The sequence below is a fragment of the Oncorhynchus nerka genome, linkage group LG13 (genome assembly GCF_034236695.1).
Source record: "Oncorhynchus nerka isolate Pitt River linkage group LG13, Oner_Uvic_2.0, whole genome shotgun sequence".
Taxonomy (NCBI): domain Eukaryota; kingdom Metazoa; phylum Chordata; class Actinopteri; order Salmoniformes; family Salmonidae; genus Oncorhynchus; species Oncorhynchus nerka.
In genome coordinates this window covers 62,151,540-62,169,388 of record NC_088408.1, presented here as the reverse complement: position 1 = coordinate 62,169,388, position 17,849 = coordinate 62,151,540, and the positions used below count along the sequence as shown (strand labels likewise).

The 17,849-nt window shown below is 42.4% G+C and overlaps 1 protein-coding gene across 1 annotated transcript in view; it reads left to right on the top strand.

Annotated features, from left to right (window-relative positions):
* mfsd3 (major facilitator superfamily domain containing 3) overlaps nt 1-17,849 on the top strand; it is a 41,097-nt gene that overhangs the window by 3,036 nt on the left and 20,212 nt on the right. The window contains exon 3 of the mRNA XM_029677600.2: nt 17,533-17,680. Coding sequence (XP_029533460.1) covers nt 17,533-17,680 — 148 coding nt within the window. The remainder of the gene's footprint in view (nt 1-17,532; nt 17,681-17,849) is intronic.

The window sequence follows — 17,849 nt, the reverse complement described above, 5'->3', positions numbered from 1 at the left end:
TCTTGAGATGCTCACTAACAAGGATGTAAACAAATTTGTGCACAGCATTTGAGAGAAACTTTTTGTGCATATGGAACATTTCTGTAATCTTTTATTTCAGCTCATGAAACATGGGACCAACACTTTATATGTTGAATTTATTGTTTTACTATATCTATGTTGAATAGTCCTGTCACGTCATAATCTATCTCCACTTTGAAAAGCTTTACCAACTATAGTGTAGTCAAAGTTTCATACCATTTAAGGATGACATTTTTCATTTAAATGACTTAATACATTCTCAACTCATTCTCTAGGTAAGTGGGGATTGGAGCGTATTGATCGGGCAGTATCTGTTTGAGTTCTATGAGAGAACATGACAACCTTCCGGGTTGTATTCATTAGTGCACTACGTCGCAAAGCCTTTTGCAATAGAAAACAGAACAAGCATTTCTTATTGGACAAGCTCTGATAATCCCTTCCTGTGTAGTATTTACTAAGGCAGGCAACAGAACACATTTTTAGACGGTTTGCAATGGTGAACACAATTATGCGTTTTACATTGGTCCAATCCAAGTAATCCCCTCGCTGTTTCAGTCAGTTTTCTACAGTTTGGGTTCCTAAATGAACACTACGCAGTCCCATAGCCGCTTTTGTGAGGTAAGGAAGACTTCAGGCCTTTTCTCCATTCAGCTGTGGTCTCATTTCTTACCACCAGATGTCTCTGTTTCCATACCATAGACTAGAGAGCCCTGCTCATCTTGTTGATGAATGAAGGGAATGGGGTTATAACCAGGGATTTCCAGAACCTACTAAAAGTCCTGTTCTTAGAAAGTATGACACTTTGAGCTGTGTGAATAGCATTTATGTACAAATCAACAGGTATGTATTAGACCTAGTGAGATGTTAGAAATGTTGTCCTTTTTAAACCAGTTGTTTTGTAGTTCATATTTGCAAGATACAAATATTTATGGTAAACAGAGTTTGGTGTTTGGTAACAGAAGGAGATTATGTAAGGATTAGGCCTGGAGTGTCTTTGTGTCTGTGGCTCTTTTTTTTTCTCACAGAAAATGAAATGGAAGACGCAGCATCACACTGGTGTTTGTGTGGGTGGTGGATAAACATGCTATTTTACATTTGCTTACATTTGCTTGTGTGTGCAATTTTAGTTTTTCCTGTGTGTGTGTTTGAGAGAGCGAGAGTGGGGTAGGGTTGGCATGGTAATCAGATGTGCCCAGGCAGACCCTAGACAGGACCCCTCCATGACACTAATCCATATGAGGGTTCATCAGCATCAGTTTCATATCATCGTTATCACCACTGTCACCTTCTCCATCGCAATCATCGCCATTATCGTCAACATCATCATTAGCCCCAGGATGATACCATCATCGCAATACTCGTTAGTATCGTGTCAAGGAAACAAAACACAAAGCGTATTTAACTTCTTTAGGAGAACAGCTCTAATGTTGGAAACAAACATGTTGTCACATGTATTTATTTTACAAGCTGTAGCACATATTTTAAATCACGCAGGTTCAATTGGTCTGCTTCGTATTTCAATTTTTTTTGGCATGGAAAAAATATTGTCATATTGGTATCGTCACAGCCCTAGTAATCATCATATTAGTTTAGTTGTTCGCTCTTCTATTCAGACTGAAAGGTCAGACTGTTTGCGTTTGTGTGCGACTGTCGGGTGAGACTCGACAATGCGTGTGAACGTGATGTTATTATGTATGTGCAAGGGTGTGTTTGTGTGTCTAACTACATGTGTGAGATTTGGGAGTGAAAGCCCCCCCCCGCCCAACACACACACACCTCTCAGACCCCTCTCTCCCACGCACTCTTAATGAACACAGTGAGTTTTCTGTGGATGGATGTTGTAGTGTGGAGGCAGGACTGGTGCTGGGATGGCATGAGGAGATGTGAGTGATGGTGAGAGTGTTTTTTTCATTTTCTTTATTTAACCAGGAAGGGCTCATTGGGATTTAAAATCTATTTTTCAAGAGCGTCCTGGGCAAGATAGGCAGCACCAAGTCATTACAAAAATTACAGACAAACAACATGAAAAGCTACAAGTAATCTAGTAAAAACCATAGAATTCACAAGAGTATAACAAAATTAAAAACAGCAAATTAAAAATATTGATAGGTCAGGGAATCAGTCTTTTGCGTGTGTCTGTGAGAAGACAGCATGGGCGATTCCTCTGGGAAGTGACCGGGTGGATGGGATGGGGGGTGGGATTAGATGAGACTGCCCCCGTCCTGTCCTCTCCCCGCCATACACAGCCGTAGGTTGGATTAGGAGGATCGCCTGTGTGACACAGGAGAGATGATGGCAGAGCGTGATGAGGGGGCAAGAGGAGGGTTTGAGGTTGGTAAGTGGGGGGAGAGAGTAGTGCAGGGTGTGGGGTTTAATTTCCAGAGAGAAAGAGGACTGCAGGGAGGCTGGAGGGGGCGATGAATTAATGAAGAACCACCACATGGTGCCCAGAGATACATAGAAAGGGGTGGATAAAGGCAAAGAGGCCTAAAGAGAGAGGACAGTATTAGGATGGTATAACATTACTTTTCCAATACTGTGGGTGTGGTTCCCCCAGAGGTTTTATTTGTAAAGCAAACCCACCAGTGGCCATGTTTGGTTGTCCATAACACTGCTCCCCTGGATTGCCTTTTCAGTGTTCGCTTGCTTTGTCAACCCATCTTGTTGACAATACCAGTCAAAAGTTTGGACACACCTACTCATTCAAGGGTTTTTCTTTGTTACTATTTTCTACATTGTAGAATAATAGTGAAGACATCAAAACTATGAAATAACACATAGAATCATGTAGTAACCAATTGTGGAGGCCAGGTCATCTGATGCAGCACTCCATCAATCTCCTTCTTGGTCAAATAGCCCTTACACAGCCTGAAGGTGTGTTGGGTCATTGTCCTGTTGAAAAACAAATGATAGTCCCACTACGAGCAAACCAGATGGGATGGCTTATCGCTGCAGAATGATGTGGTAGCCATGCTGGTTAAATATTGCTTGAATTCTAAATATATCATAGACAGTGTCACGAGCAAAGCACCCCCACACCACCTCCTCCATGCTTCACTGTGTGAACCACACGTGGAGATAATCTGTTCACCTACTTTGCGTCTCACAAAGACACGGTGGTTGGAACCAAAAATCACAAATTTGGTCTCATCAGACCAAGGACAGATTTCCACCGCTCTAATGTCCATTGCTCGTGTTTCTTTGCCTAAGCAAGTCTCTTCTTATTGGTGTCATTTAGTAGTGGTTTCTTTGCAGGAATTAGACCGTGAAGGCCTGATTCACACATTCTCCTCTCAACAGTTGATGTTGAGACGTGTTTGTTACTTGAACCCTGTGAAGCATTTATTTGGGCTGCAATTTCTTAGGTGCATTTAACTCTAATGAAGTTATCCTCTGCAGCAGAGGTAACTCTGGGTCTTCCTTTCCTGTGGCAGTCCTCATGAGAGCCAGTTTCGTCATAGCGCTTGATGGTTTTTGCGACTGCACCTGAAGAAAGTTCTTGAGATTTTCCACATTGACTGACCTTCATGTTTTAAAGTAATGATGGACTGTCATTTCCCTTTGCTTATTTTACCTGTTCTTGCCATAATATGGACTTGGTCTTTTACCAAAGAAGGCTAACTTCTGTATACCACCGCTAACTTGTCACAACACAACTGATTGGCTCAAACGCATTAAGAAGGAAAGAAATTCCACAAATTAACTTTTAACAAGGCACACCTGTTAATTGAAATTCATTCTAGGTGACAACCTCATGAAGCTGGTTGAGAGAATGCCAAGAGTGTGCAAAGCTGTCATCAAGGCAAAGGGTGGCTACTTTGAAGAATCTCAAATATAAAATATATTTAGATTTGTTTAACACTTTTTTTTCGGTTACTACATCAAATCAAATTTATTTATATAGCCCTTCTTACATCAGCTGCTATCTCAAAGTGCTCTACAGAAACCCAGCCTAAAACCCCATATAGCAAGCAATGCAGGTGTAGAAGCACTGTGGCTAGGAAAAACTCCCTAGAAAGGCCAAAATCTAGAAAGGAACCGAGAGAGGAACCAGGCAATGAGGGGTGGCCAGTCCTCTTCTGGCTGTGCCGGGTGGAGATTGTAAGAGGGGGGGGCGCCAACCCAGACAGGAAGATCACGTCAGTGACTCAACCCACTCAAGTGATGCACCCCTCATAGGGACGGCATGGAAGAGCACCAGTAAGCCAGTGACTCAGCCCCTGTAATAGTGTTAGAGGCAGAGAATCCCAGTGGAGAGAGGGGAACTGGCCAGGCAGAGACAGCAACGGCAGTTTGTTGCTCCAGAGCCATTCCGTTCACCTTCACACTCCTGGGCCAGACTACACTCAATCATATGATCCACTGAAGAGATGAGTCTTCAGTAAAGACTTAAAGGTTGAGACCGAGTCTGCGTCTCTCACATGGTTAGGCAGACCATTCCATAAAAATGGAGCTCTAGGTGAAAGCAATGCCTCCAGCTGTTTGCTTAGAAATTCTAGGGACATAGATTCCATGTGTGTTATTTCATAGTTTTGATGTGTTCATTATTATTCTACAATGTAGAAAATAGTAAAAATAAAATAAACTTGACTGGTACTGTACATCATTGGTCAGTACATTAGTAGGGCTGCCAAACAAAAACCATTGATTTCAAAGTTGAACAAACCATACAACTCTATGCACAAAGATTACATTGAACAATTTACACATTTACTGTAAGAACTTTGCAGATGCAATGTTTGATTACAGAATTACGGTAATGCCTCCCTCCGTTTATGCGACCATGTTTCCAGAAAACTGTTATCCATCTGCTCTGAATTAAGATTTAAAAATGCCTGCAGAAAGAAAGCTATGACACTTCGAATTTGAATTTTTTTTGTTTTGGTTATTGAACTGCAGTAGGTGAAGTGGATTTACTGATCTGTACTTTATAGAAATGCATAATTATGAATATCATTCTCTTCATGGTGATGTATCCTGAATAGGTACACAAAGGTAGAATTCGGCAATATCCTTATTTAGCATATTTGACTATTATTATACTCACTGGCTTTTTGGTTGGTCCGGACCAGATCAAATCTGAAACCATCATAGACTACTGTGTTTCACAAGTTTGGACATCACAGTGGAGTTCAGTACAGTAAAGTAGATGTGTACTTTACAGTACAATACAGTACATTATACTACGGGATGGGCACGGTTAGTCGAATATCAAACAGGCATTTGTGTTCCAATACTTACGAGTTAATTTTTGCAAGAAAAAACAATTATAGGCCTATTGTTAACACTGCGAAGGCTTTTTCTAAATCAAAACATCCATGTGACATTGTTACACACAAAGATATACCATGACATTTCAAATGATTTGATTTAATAAAAAAACTTCATTGTAGTTTTTATGACGTGCACAGTGCGCCCCATTTAAAAAAAAATCAGTAGCCAACCAGTGGATGTGTGTAGCTTGTTGCTTATGTTGGCCAATCAAAGGGATAAATGGGCTCATTGTGTAGGAAGTGGAGTGAGAGTTCACTAAATGCAATGCAAGATGGAATAAAATGACTGTTTTATATGAGGGGGTTTGAGAGAAAGCGCAGCATGTGGCCTCAATTAGCTTCTCTAGGCTACTCCAGTCAAGACGGGCACTGGGATGATAAACAACATTGTGGCTGCTAAAAGTTAGCTCTTCTCGGCTGTAGCCAAGTTACCTTGGCGTCTCTCCCCGTCTGCTCACTCCCATCTCTCACACACCGCAGCTGCAGCAATAGAGCGCCAGCCTCTAGCCCTCGCGCAGCAGTGCTTAGGTTAATAGGTTAAAATATACGTTTCAAACTACATGCGTTTCGGATATCCAACAAAAATTCATGATACTATTCGAATAGTGAAATTATTTCAAACTCCCTTCCCTACATTGTTGTATTCTCAATGCCTTACTGTACAGTACTGATCTCTACTGTACAGTACTTTTATTTACTGTGCTCTACTACCCCCCTGCGCAGCGCAGTACTGTACTGTTAGTACTGTACTGTTCTCGACTGTGCTCTGCTTAAGTGATAATGCCCGAGAAACTGGTGTTTGGAGGATATATTGGCAATGGTGTTGTCTCGGGTCGGCAAACCTTGCCAATATCTCCTCCAAACACCGGCTTGGAGGCTATTATCACTTTTATACAACGGGTTACCAACATGTTCAAATAATGACTTGACATTTTAATTAACGTTTATTTGGTAGTATGAATAAATATATTTCATCCTTCCACAAGGTATAGTCCCGACACATCTAGGGTTGCTTCCTAAGCCTACTGGTCATTTGTCCGTTTGCCACAGACGCGACCCTGTCGTTTTCTTTTTGTTCTGTATCTGTGGACGCGACCCAGTCGTTTGTTCTAAATGTTCCATTGCCACACTGGCTGGCAATGTTCTTATCCCTTGGTTGCTAGCTAGCCAACTACGGCTAACTTACAGTTACGTCAAACAGTGCAGACAGAATAACAACATTTGCATTTGTTTAAGCTGTTTTCTAGTGACATTTATTTGGATACATTCATAATAATGAGCTAGTTAGGCACGATTTCACCCGGCATAGAAAATGTGTTTACTCGTTAGGACACTTTTGTTAAGAGGAGCTTGCTAACAACACAACGAACACAATCGCATCAAACGGAAGCTGGAAAGACCGCAAACTAGCTGCGCTGATTCATGATTTCGACTGGCTGAGAAAAGCTGCCTGCCTGTCTCGTCCCGACTCCCGACACATTCATTACTATGGGACACCTGGAGATCCATCTAGAATTTTGAAACCATGTTGCAAACGTCGGACAGACCGACAGCAACGTTTATACAAATCTCCACTGTTGAAAACCAAATGTTAGTCTAAAAGAAATGAGATAATGTCTAGATGCTTTTTATAGTGGAGACCAATTTTATAAAGTGCCTGCCTGGCCTGATGAGACAATGGATTGCGCAGTCAGATGAAACCGAGTAAATAGGCTTTTTAATGTCATCGATTTAGCTGGTATTAACTTGTGGAATAGACACCGGCTGGAATGCGGTTTTTACCCATCGGCATTCAGGATTAGAACCACCCATTGTATAATACTGTACATTACTGTGCTGTCCAAACTTGTGAAACACCGACGTCTATGATTGGTCCCCCAGGGTGGACTGACCAAATGTCAACTACTTTTCAACGTCCATGGCCGTCCGTGTCAGTCGCTACTCAGTGGGTGAGGATGCTTGTTACAAGAAATGGAAAGAGGATGGGTGGTAGGTGTCATGGTATCAGTAAGAGCCGGGAGAGGTGACATGCTTTGACCACCAGATGACAAAAAGCGAAAAGAAACCGGTAATGAGCTGAACATAACAGTATGCCAGTGGAAGGGAGGACTGTAAGCAGGTGACCCAACTGTGGTTTGTGACTACTCTGTCCCATTGTAGCCAATTCAATTGCAGTAATTCCGTTACTGTTTTTTTTATTTTTTATTAAGAATTATTACTTTTGAATCACTTCATAAAAACAAACTTGTTATCAGTAAAAACACAACTCATCGGTAGGTTTACCTTTTACTTCTGTGAACTTTCATTATACTTCCTCCTCATGAGGGAGAGAAATAGGAAAAACGTCTTTAAACAGAATTACAAGGCACATGGCAATGTTAACTAAACTTACCAAAAGCAAATAATTTCTACAAAACTAAATCTAAGTGTTGATATTAGTTCTCAGGGGTTCTAAACATTATTATGTATTTATAATACCTTTTATGACTTTTTCTGGTAGATGTTGTCCAAGACCCCTTTTCCATCTGTTTTACCATAAATCAAAGCCGTTGCTTATTCCTAATTTCTGGGTATGAAAATGGTTGAAAAATGTATATATTATATGCCTTCATTTCTCAAAAATATAGTCTCTTAGCTTTCATTTGACACCCAATTTGACATTGGAGTAGGGTTCTATTGCATCGACAGGCATGACAGACCCGTACTCTACACAGACCTGTGCGCCATAACCAATCAGAGCTCAAGTAAGCCTATATGCAAATAACCATTGCAATATATACAGTGCATTTGGAAAGTATTCAGACCCCTTCACTTTTTCCACATTTTGTTGCGTGCAGCCTTACTCTAAAATTGACGTGTGTAGATGGATTTATAAAAAATATAAAAAACAATACCCCATAATGACAAAGCAAAAACAGGTTTTTAGAAATGTTTGCAAATGTATTAAAAACCAATACCTTATTTGCATAAGTATTCAGACCCTTTGCTGTGAGACTCGAAATTTAGTGCATCCTGTTTCCTTTGATCATCCTTGAGATGTTTCTACAACTTGATTGGAGTTCACCTGTGGTAAATTCAATTGATTGAACATGATTTGGAAAGGCACACACCTGTCTATATAAGGTCCCACAGTTGACAGTGCATGTCAGAGTAAAAACCAAGCCATGGTGATCGACGGAATTGTCCACGGAGTTCCGAGACAGGATTGGGTCGAGGCAAAGATCTGGGGAATTATACCAAAATATTTCTGCAGTATTGAAGGTCCCCAAGAACACAGTGCCCTCCTCCATTCTTAAAGGGAAGAAGTTTGGAACCACCAAGACTATTCCTAGAGCTGGCCGCCCGGCCAAACTGAGCAATCGGGAGAAGGGCCTGGTCAGGGAGGTGACGACAACCTGTTGGTCACTTTGACAGAGTTCCAGAGTTCCTCTGTGGAGATGGGAGAACCTTCCAGAACGACAACCATTTCTGCAGCACTCCACCAATCAGGCCTTTTAATTGTAGAGTGGCCCGACGGAAGCCACTCCTCAGTAAAATGCACATGACAGCCCACTTGGAGTTTGCCAAACTCCACCTAAAGTACTCCGACCATGGAGAAAAATATTTTCTGGTCAGGATTGAACTCTTTGGCCTGAATGCCAAGCGTCACATCTGGAGGAAACCTGGCACCATCCCTACGGTGAAGCATGGTGGTGGCAGCATCATGCTGTGGGGATGTTTTTCAGCGGCAGGGACTGGGAGACTAGTCAGGATTGAGGGAAAGATGAATGAAGCAAAGTACAGAGATCTTTGATGAAAACCTGCTCCAGAGCGCTCAGGACCTCACACTGGGGCGAAGGTTCAACTTTCAACAGGACAACAACCATAAGCACACAGCCAAAACAATGCAGGAGTGACTTCGAGACAAGTCTCTGAATGTCCTTGAGTGGCCCAGCCAGAGCCCGGGCTTGAATCCAATCTGAAAATAGCTGTGCAACAACAATCCCCATCCAACCTGACAGCGCTTGAGAGGATCTGCAGAGAAGAATGGGAGAAACTCCCCAAATACAGGTGTGCCAGGCTTGTAGCGTCATACCCAAGAAGACCCGAGGCTTTAATCACTGCCAAATGTGCTTCAATAAAGTACTGAGTCAAGGGTCTGAATACTTATGTAAATGTGATATTTAATTTTTCTATTTAATACATTTGCAAAAATGCTAAAAACCTGTTTTTTCTTTGTCATTTGTCTGATTCTCTGTAACAATGGTACGGGAATAATAATGCATTTTATTTTGTAAAGTGATGTTTTGCATCAAACACATTTCCAGTCACCTTGTCTGAAACATAAGTGGATAAACAGGTTGTTGTTTAAAAAAAAAAAAAAAAATTGACCTTTTATTTAACCTCTTACCTCTACCTGGGACGCTTGCGTCCCAACTAGAGCTCTGGAAATGCAAATGCGCTACGCTAAATGATAATAGTATTAGTTAAAACTCAAAAGTTCATTAAAATACACATGCAGGGTATCAAATTAAAGCTACACTCGTTGTGAATCCAGGCAACAAGTCAGATTTTTAAAATGCTTTTCGGCGACAGCATGAGAAGCTATTATCTGATAGCATGCACCAATACACTACAACAGAAAAGCACAGCAGGGGACGTAAACAAAATAATTAGCATTTCGGCGTTACACAAACCGCACAATAAAATAGAAAACAGTCATTACCTTTCACCATCTTCTTTGTTGGCACTCCTAGATGTCCCATAAACACTATTGGGTCTTTATTTCGATTAAATCGGGCCATATAAAGCCAAGATATCGTTATATGTAGACTGTGTGATAAACGAAAAAAACAGCGATTTCACAACGTAACGTCATTTTTAAAATTCAAAAGTAGACGATAAACTTTCACAAAACACTTCGAAATACGTTTGTAATGCTACTTTAGGTATTAGTAAACGTTAATAAGCGATAAAAATCATCCGTAGGCGATGTACATTCATTAGCTGTCGTCTTGGAAAAAATTTCAGGAGAGAGCTCTTCCGGAATGATCTGGGCGGAGACCGGAGGTACGTCGTGCCCCTCTTTCGGTTCAACCAAGAATCAAAGAGGATTAAATTCACAAGATACTCGACTGCATGGGGATGCTGTGGGAGTTGAATGCTCGGTCTTATCTAATTCGGCTCACTGTTAACAATTGCTGGAAGTGGCGCAAGGATATTTATTTCCATTTTCTGTGATCAGGTTTTCCTGCGCTTTCCGATGTAACGCACGTTATGTAATAGCCACAGTCGTGAATTAACCAGTTTTAAAAACGTCCGAGGGTTTCCTATACACACATTCTAACCATATGAACGTACTATATTCCTGGCATGAGTAGCAGGGCGCTGAAATGTTGCGCGATTTTTAACAAAATGTTCAAAAAAGTAGAGGGTAGGAGCAACTAGTTAACCAGGTAGGCTAGTTGAGAACAAGTTCTCATTTACAACTGCGACCTGGCAATTGTCAAGCCCTAAGTAGATTGTAGTCCTACATTGAACAACACACATTGGCTGCTACTGTAGGCTGAATGATAGAACAGCTATTTCCAGGTTAAAATGTTATGGGATGCATTTTCTCTATTGTTTTTTATGGTAGGCCTCTCTGGTCGGCCTACATTATGATCAAATAGCCTACTTGGCCACTGTTAAAACGTATAACTTAAAGCGGGTACAGCCTCAGTGTTCACAGTAAATGCCGGGAAGTGGCACAACATTTTCATGAAGTTCAAGTTTGCTTTCAGCAGACCTGAAATTTGCCCCGTGCTGAAGAAAATGAAAGGGAACATTTGGTTATAGTTCATGTGGTTATGGGAGTAAAACGTAGTTGGTAACATAAGAGCATTGTAACAAAGTGACCCATCTGGGGGTTGGGGTTCAAGTTGCCTTGCTTTTGCCCTTGGTCAATAGCCACACACACAGTATTTTTCCCATGCTTCACCCTAGTCCTTTAGGGGGTCAACAAACTCTGTGACACCCTGCACACCTGTAGGGATAGCTGTTAGTGTGTCAGTAGGGCTGGTCATGTGAGTGTGTGGGGTCTCTATTCCCTATGGATGGTTTATGTACTGTAGATTTAGTGTTTTACTGGTTCTATCTGTATCGTGTCCCCAGGGTGGGTTGTGTCTTGTTGTTTTCTCCTAAGTGTCTGTGATCCCCTCTGATCCTGGCCTCTTCTGTCTGAGCTTCATGTGACCACTCTGTGATCCTTCTGTGTCCTCATTGACCCTTCAACCCCCCCCTCTCATGCTGATCCCCCTCCTCTTCTCTCAATTCAAATCAAGGGGCTTTATTTGCATGGGAAACATGTGTTAACATTGCCAAAGCATGTGAGGAAGATAATATACAAAAGTGAAATAAACAATAAAAATGAACAGTAAACATTACACATACAGAAGTTTCAAAACAATAAAGACATTACAAATGTCATATATATATATATATGTGTGTTGTAACAATGTACAAATGGTTCAAGTAAACAAGGGAAAATAAATAAGCATAAATATGGGTTGTATTTACAATGGTGTTTGTTCTTCACTGGTTGCTCTTTTCTTGTGGCAACAGGTCACAAATCTTGCTGCTGTGATGGCACACTGGAATTTCACCCAGTAGATGTGGGAGTTTATCAAAATTGGATTTGTTTTCGAATTATTTGTGGATCTGTGTAATCTGAGGGAAATATGTCTCTCTATGGTCATACATTGGGCAGGAGGTTAGGAAGTGCAGCTCAGTTTCCTCTCCTCTCGCTCGCTCGTACACACACAAACACCTCTCATTTTCCATCAGCAACCTGTCAGCCCTCCTCTGCCCGCCCCCCTGCACCAAATTCCTCACCCTCTCTCGCTTGAATCTCTCTCTTTTTTCTCTTTATTTCTACCCCTTTCTCTGTTTGTCTGTTTTCTCAAACCACCCCTTCTCTCTGTTTGTCTGTTTCTCTCCCTTACCCCTTCTCTGTCTGTTTCTCTCCCTTACCCCTTCTCTCTGTTTGTCTGTTTCTCTCCCTTACCCCTTCTCTCTGTTTGTCTGTTTCTCTCCCTTACCCCTTCTCTCTGTTTTTGTCTGTTTTCTCTCCCTTACCCCTTCTCTCTGTTTGTCTGTTTCTCTCCCTTACCCCTTCTCTCTGTTTGTCTGTTTCTCTCCCTTACCCCTTCTCTCTGTTTGTCTGTTTCTCTCCCTTACCCCTTCTCTCTGTTTGTCTGTTTCTCTCCCTTACCCCTTCTCTCTGTTTGTCTGTTTCTCTCCCTTACCCCTTCTCTCTGTTTTGTTTCTCTCCCTTACCCCTTCTCTCTGTTTCTCTCCCTTACCCCTTCTCTCTGTTTGTCCGTTTCTCTCCCTTACCCCTTCTCTCTGTTTGTCCGTTTCTCTCCCTTACCCCTTCTCTCTGTTTGTCCGTTTCTCTCCCTTACCCCCTTCTCTCTGTTTGTCCGTTTCTCTCCCTTACCCCTTCTCTCTGTTTTCCGTTTCTCTCCTTACCCCTTCTCTCTGTTTTCCGTTTCTCCCTTACCCCTTCTCTCTGTTTGTCCGTTTCTCTTTCTCTCCGTTTCCTTACCCCTTCTCTCTGTTTGTCCGTTTCTCTCCCTGTTTGTCCGTTTCCCCTTCTCTCTGTTTGTCCGTTTCTCTCCCTTACCCCCTTCTCTCTGTTTGTCCGTTTCTCTCCCTTACCCCCTTTCTCTCTGTCTGTCTGGTCTCGTCCGTCCGTCCGTCTGTCTGTCTGTCCCCCTCTCAACTAGTTTCTTCTTTGTGGATGCCTAATGAAATATCCTCTGAAAATGACAATTGTTGCTTTGAGAGTATTTATATAAATGAATAATCAGCCTTGTTGTGTTTGTCTGCATGGATTTTCAGCACCGAACACTGTGAAGACCGAACCACAGAATCAAGACATGGGTGTAGGAAGTATGAACTGCAACAGTAGTCTGTGGTTTATTAGACATTATAAAGGCTTATAGTGCTTATAATGGGTTTTTAAACCATTGCCCTTCAAGAGCCTGCAGGTATAATCTGCAGTTCCATTTAACAGTAAAGCGTTCACCCCGTCAGTGTTTTGTTAAATAGCTGAGCGATGGGGTTGGAGAAATGTAGTCGCTCTCAAATGTATAGAATTACAAGGACTGACCATCCATGAGCTCCACATTTATAATTAGAACCATATTTTGAGGCTAAACAGTGTTGAAGACCTACATTGCCTACAAACAAAGAAGTCAATCAAGCTTATATTTTGGGATCTGATGGGGTACGACAATTGAACTAAGCCCATGAGTTAAGTTATATTCTTCAGGAATCAATGGGTGTATATCAATCATTTTACAAGTCAAAAAATGGATGTGGAAATCACAGACTGACCATTTATGTAAAGTCTTGCCGTAATTACAAATGGTCAAACTACCTACACCGTTGGATGTTAAAACGTTTCCCAGGTTTAAACTGATGATGGTGAGTAGTAGAGTAGATGAATAGCTGTTGATGTTAGATCTGCCTCGTAGAGACAGACATAGGAGATGTAGATGAATAGCTGTTGATGTTAGATCTGCCTCGTAGAGACAGACATAGGAGATGTAGATGAATAGCTGTTGATGTTAGATCTGCCTCGTAGAGACAGACATAGGAGATGTAGATGAATAGCTGTTGTTGTTAGAGCTGCCTCGTAGAGACCGACACAGGAGATGTAGATGAATAGCTGTTGTTGTTAGAGCTGCCTCGTAGAGACAGACACAGGAGATGTAGATGAATAGCTGTTGTTGTTAGAGCTGCCTCTAGAGACCGACACAGGAGATGTAGATGAATAGCTGTTGTTGTTAGACAGACACAGGAGATGTAGATGAATAGCTGTTGTTGTTAGAGCTGCCTCGTAGAGACAGACACAGGAGATGTAGATGAATAGCTGTTGTTGTTAGAGCTGCCTCGTAGAGACAGACACAGGAGATGTAGATGAATAGCTGTTGTTGTTAGAGCTGCCTCGTAGAGACCGACACAGGAGATGTAGATGAATAGCTGTTGTTGTTAGAGCTGCCTCGTAGAGACCGACACAGGAGATGTAGATGAATAGCTGTTGTTGTTAGAGCTGCCTCGTAGAGACAGACATAGGAGATGTAGATGAATAGCTGTTGTTGTTAGAGCTGCCTCGTAGAGACCGACACAGGAGATGTAGATGAATAGCTGTTGTTGACATAGAGGACAGGAGATGTAGATGAATAGCTGTTGTTGTTAGAGCTGCCTCGTAGAGACCGACACAGGAGATGTAGATGAATAGCTGTTGTTGTTAGAGCTGCCTCGTAGAGACCGACACAGGAGATGTAGATGAATAGCTGTTGATGTTAGAGCTGCCTCGTGAACAGACACAGGAGATGTAGATGAATAGCTGTTAGCCTTGAGATTAGATGAATAGCTGCCTCGTAGAGACAGACATAGGAGATGTAGATGAATAGCTGTTGTTGTTAGAGCTGCCTCGTAGAGACCGACACAGGAGATGTAGATGAATAGCTGTTGTTGTTAGAGCTGCCTCGTAGAGACAGACATAGGAGATGTAGATGAATAGCTGTTGTTGTTAGAGAGACCGACACAGGAGATGTAGATGAATAGCTGTTGTTGTTAGAGCTGCCTCGTAGAGACAGACATAGGAGATGTAGATGAATAGCTGTTGTTGTTAGAGCTGCCTCGTAGAGACAGACATAGGAGATGTAGATTTTTTTTTTAAAAATGTATTTATTTATTTATTTAACCAGGTAGGCTAGTTGAGAACAAGTTCTCATTTACAACTGCGACCTGGCCAAGATAAAGCATAGCAGTGTGAACAGACAACAACACAGAGTTACACATGGAGTAAACAATAAACAAGTCAATAACACAGTAGAAAAATTTTAAAAAGAGTCTATATACGTTGTGTGCAAAAGGCATGAGGAGGTAGGCGAATAATTACAATTTAGCAAATTAACACTGGAGTGAAATGATCAAATGGTCATGTGCAGGTAGAGATATTGGTGTGAAAAAGTGCAGAAAAGTAAATAAATAAAAACAGTATGGGGATGAGGTAGGTAAATTGGGTGGGCTATTTACCGATGGACTATGTACAGCTGCAGCGATCGGTTAGCTGCTCAGATAGCATATGTTTAAAGTTGGTGAGGGAGATAAAAGTCTCCAACTTGAGAGATTTTTGCAATTCGTTCCAGTCACAGGCAGCAGAGAACTGGAAGGAAAGGCGGCCAAATGAGGTGTTGGCTTTAGGGATGGTCAGTGAGATACACCTGCTGGAGCGCGTGCTACGGGTGGGTGTTGCCATCGTGACCAGTGAACTGAGATAAGGCGGAGCTTTACCTAGCATGGACTTGTAGATGACCTGTAGCCAGTGGGTCTGGCGACGAATATGTAGCGAGGACCAGCTGACTAGAGCATACAGGTCATCAGTGGTGGGTGGTATAAGGTGCTTTAGTAACAAAATGGATGGCACTGTGATAAACTGCATCCAGTTTGCTGAGTAGAGTATTGGAAGCTATTTTGTAGATGACATCGCCGAAGTCGAGGATCGGTAGGATAGTCAGTTTTACTAGGGTAAGTTTGGCGGCGTGAGTGAAGGAGGCTTTGTTGCGGAATAGAAAGCCGACTCTAGATTTGATTTTAGATTGGAGATGTTTGATATGAGTCTGGAAGAAGAGTTTGCAGTCTAGCCAGACACCTAGGTACTTATAGATGTCCACATATTCTAGGTCGGCACCATCCAGGGTGGTGATGCTAGTCGGGCGTGCGGGTGCAGGCAGCGAACGGTTGAAAAGCATGCATTTGGTTTTACTAGCGTTTAAGAGCAGTTGGAGGCCACGGAAGGAGTGTTGTATGGCATTGAAGCTCGTTTGGAGGTTAGATAGCACAGTGTCCAAGGAAGGGCCAGAAGTATACAGAATGGTGTCGTCTGCGTGGAGGTGAATAGCTGTTGATGTTAGATCTGCCTCGTAGAGACACACAGGAGATGTAGATGAATAGCTGTTGATGTTAGATCTGCCTCGTAGAGACAGACACAGGAGATGTAGATGAATAGCTGTTGATGTTAGATCTGCCTCGTAGAGACACACAGGAGATGTAGATGAATAGCTGTTGATGTTAGATCTGCCTCGTAGAGACACACAGGAGATGTAGATGAATAGCTGTTGATGTTAGATCTGCCTCGTAGAGACAGACACAGGAGATGTAGATGAATAGCTGTTGATCTTAGATCTGCCTCGTAGAGACAGACACAGGAGATGTAGATGCTGAATGTGATGAATATGTCATCATCGCAACCTCTGTTTATCCCACTCATTCTCCTGACACGCATTTAGCTGGGCTGTCACACGGCATTGTCAGAACGTTTACGCGTGCGTCGTCGCAGCGTTCCCGCACGCCGGGAGGTTTTCAGCAGCTTCTCTGAACTCTTTGATTTCCTTCTCCATTTCATGTGAAGGGCTTTCTCTCTCTCTCTCTCTCTCTCTCTCTCTCTCTCTCTCTCTCTGTCTATTTTTGTTTTTCTCCTGGCCAAGTTGTGGCTGTGTGTGTCGTCTCTTTGACAGTAGTCTCTGAGCTGTCACTCAGCGCTCAGTCTTCCTGTCTCTGTGAAGTCACTCTCCATTAATAATGGCGGTGTTGCTGAATATTTTACTCTGTCGCTCGGCAGTACATTATCCCGTCTTTGACGCCACACAGCGACAGAAAGACAATTGTCTGCCTGGCAAAACTTTTATTTCAACCGAGAGCTCTTGTGACTGAGACTTGTGTTGTGTGAGGAAGTTTTGCATTTTTCTGTCGTCCCCCCCCCCCCCCCTTAGAAAAATGGCAGAGGATATTATTTTTCCTGTTGAACATCTATTATTGACACTATCTAGGAATAGTGTGTGCTGTTTCATTTAGAAAAGACATTAGCACTACTATAACAGTGTCCAGTCAGTCTATTAAGCAGGTTAACTACTTTGTGCACTGTCACCGTGTTCAAGAACATTGGAGTTGTCTTACATTCACATAGAAGGAATACACCATTGTCTTCTTCCTCTTATCGTTTGAATAGCTCTGTCACAGGAAGGTGGATTGTAGATGTTTGTTTGTGTTTTTTTCCCCCTACAATGGCTAATCCATTGTAGTTGACACAGGACTGTGTTGTAGATAGAATTACAGATGAACTGATTTGCGACAAGCCTCTCGCTTGTCTAACCTTAACTCTAACTGGTGTCCCCTCTCTCTCTTTCTCTCTCTCCACCCATAGGTGAGCAGGGAGCGGTGACCATGTTCCCTCTTTTCCTGTTAGACAATCACATGACAGCACGCGAGCTGGGGTTCTGGAACGGCGTGATCGCCATGGGCTTCTCCATCTGTGGCTCCTCCCTCGGCGGCCTGCTGCTCTCCCAGTTCAGGTAGCGTTCAGAGGCAACACTCTGATTTCAGCTTTACCTAACTCACTTGCTTCCATGACTTGTTTTGTAACTCATTTGAAATACTCACCAGCTGTTTTCAAATCATCTGTCTGTTATCTACAGTGCCCATTTCAGCTTCACATGTCTCAGAAGCATCCCTTTCTGTGGC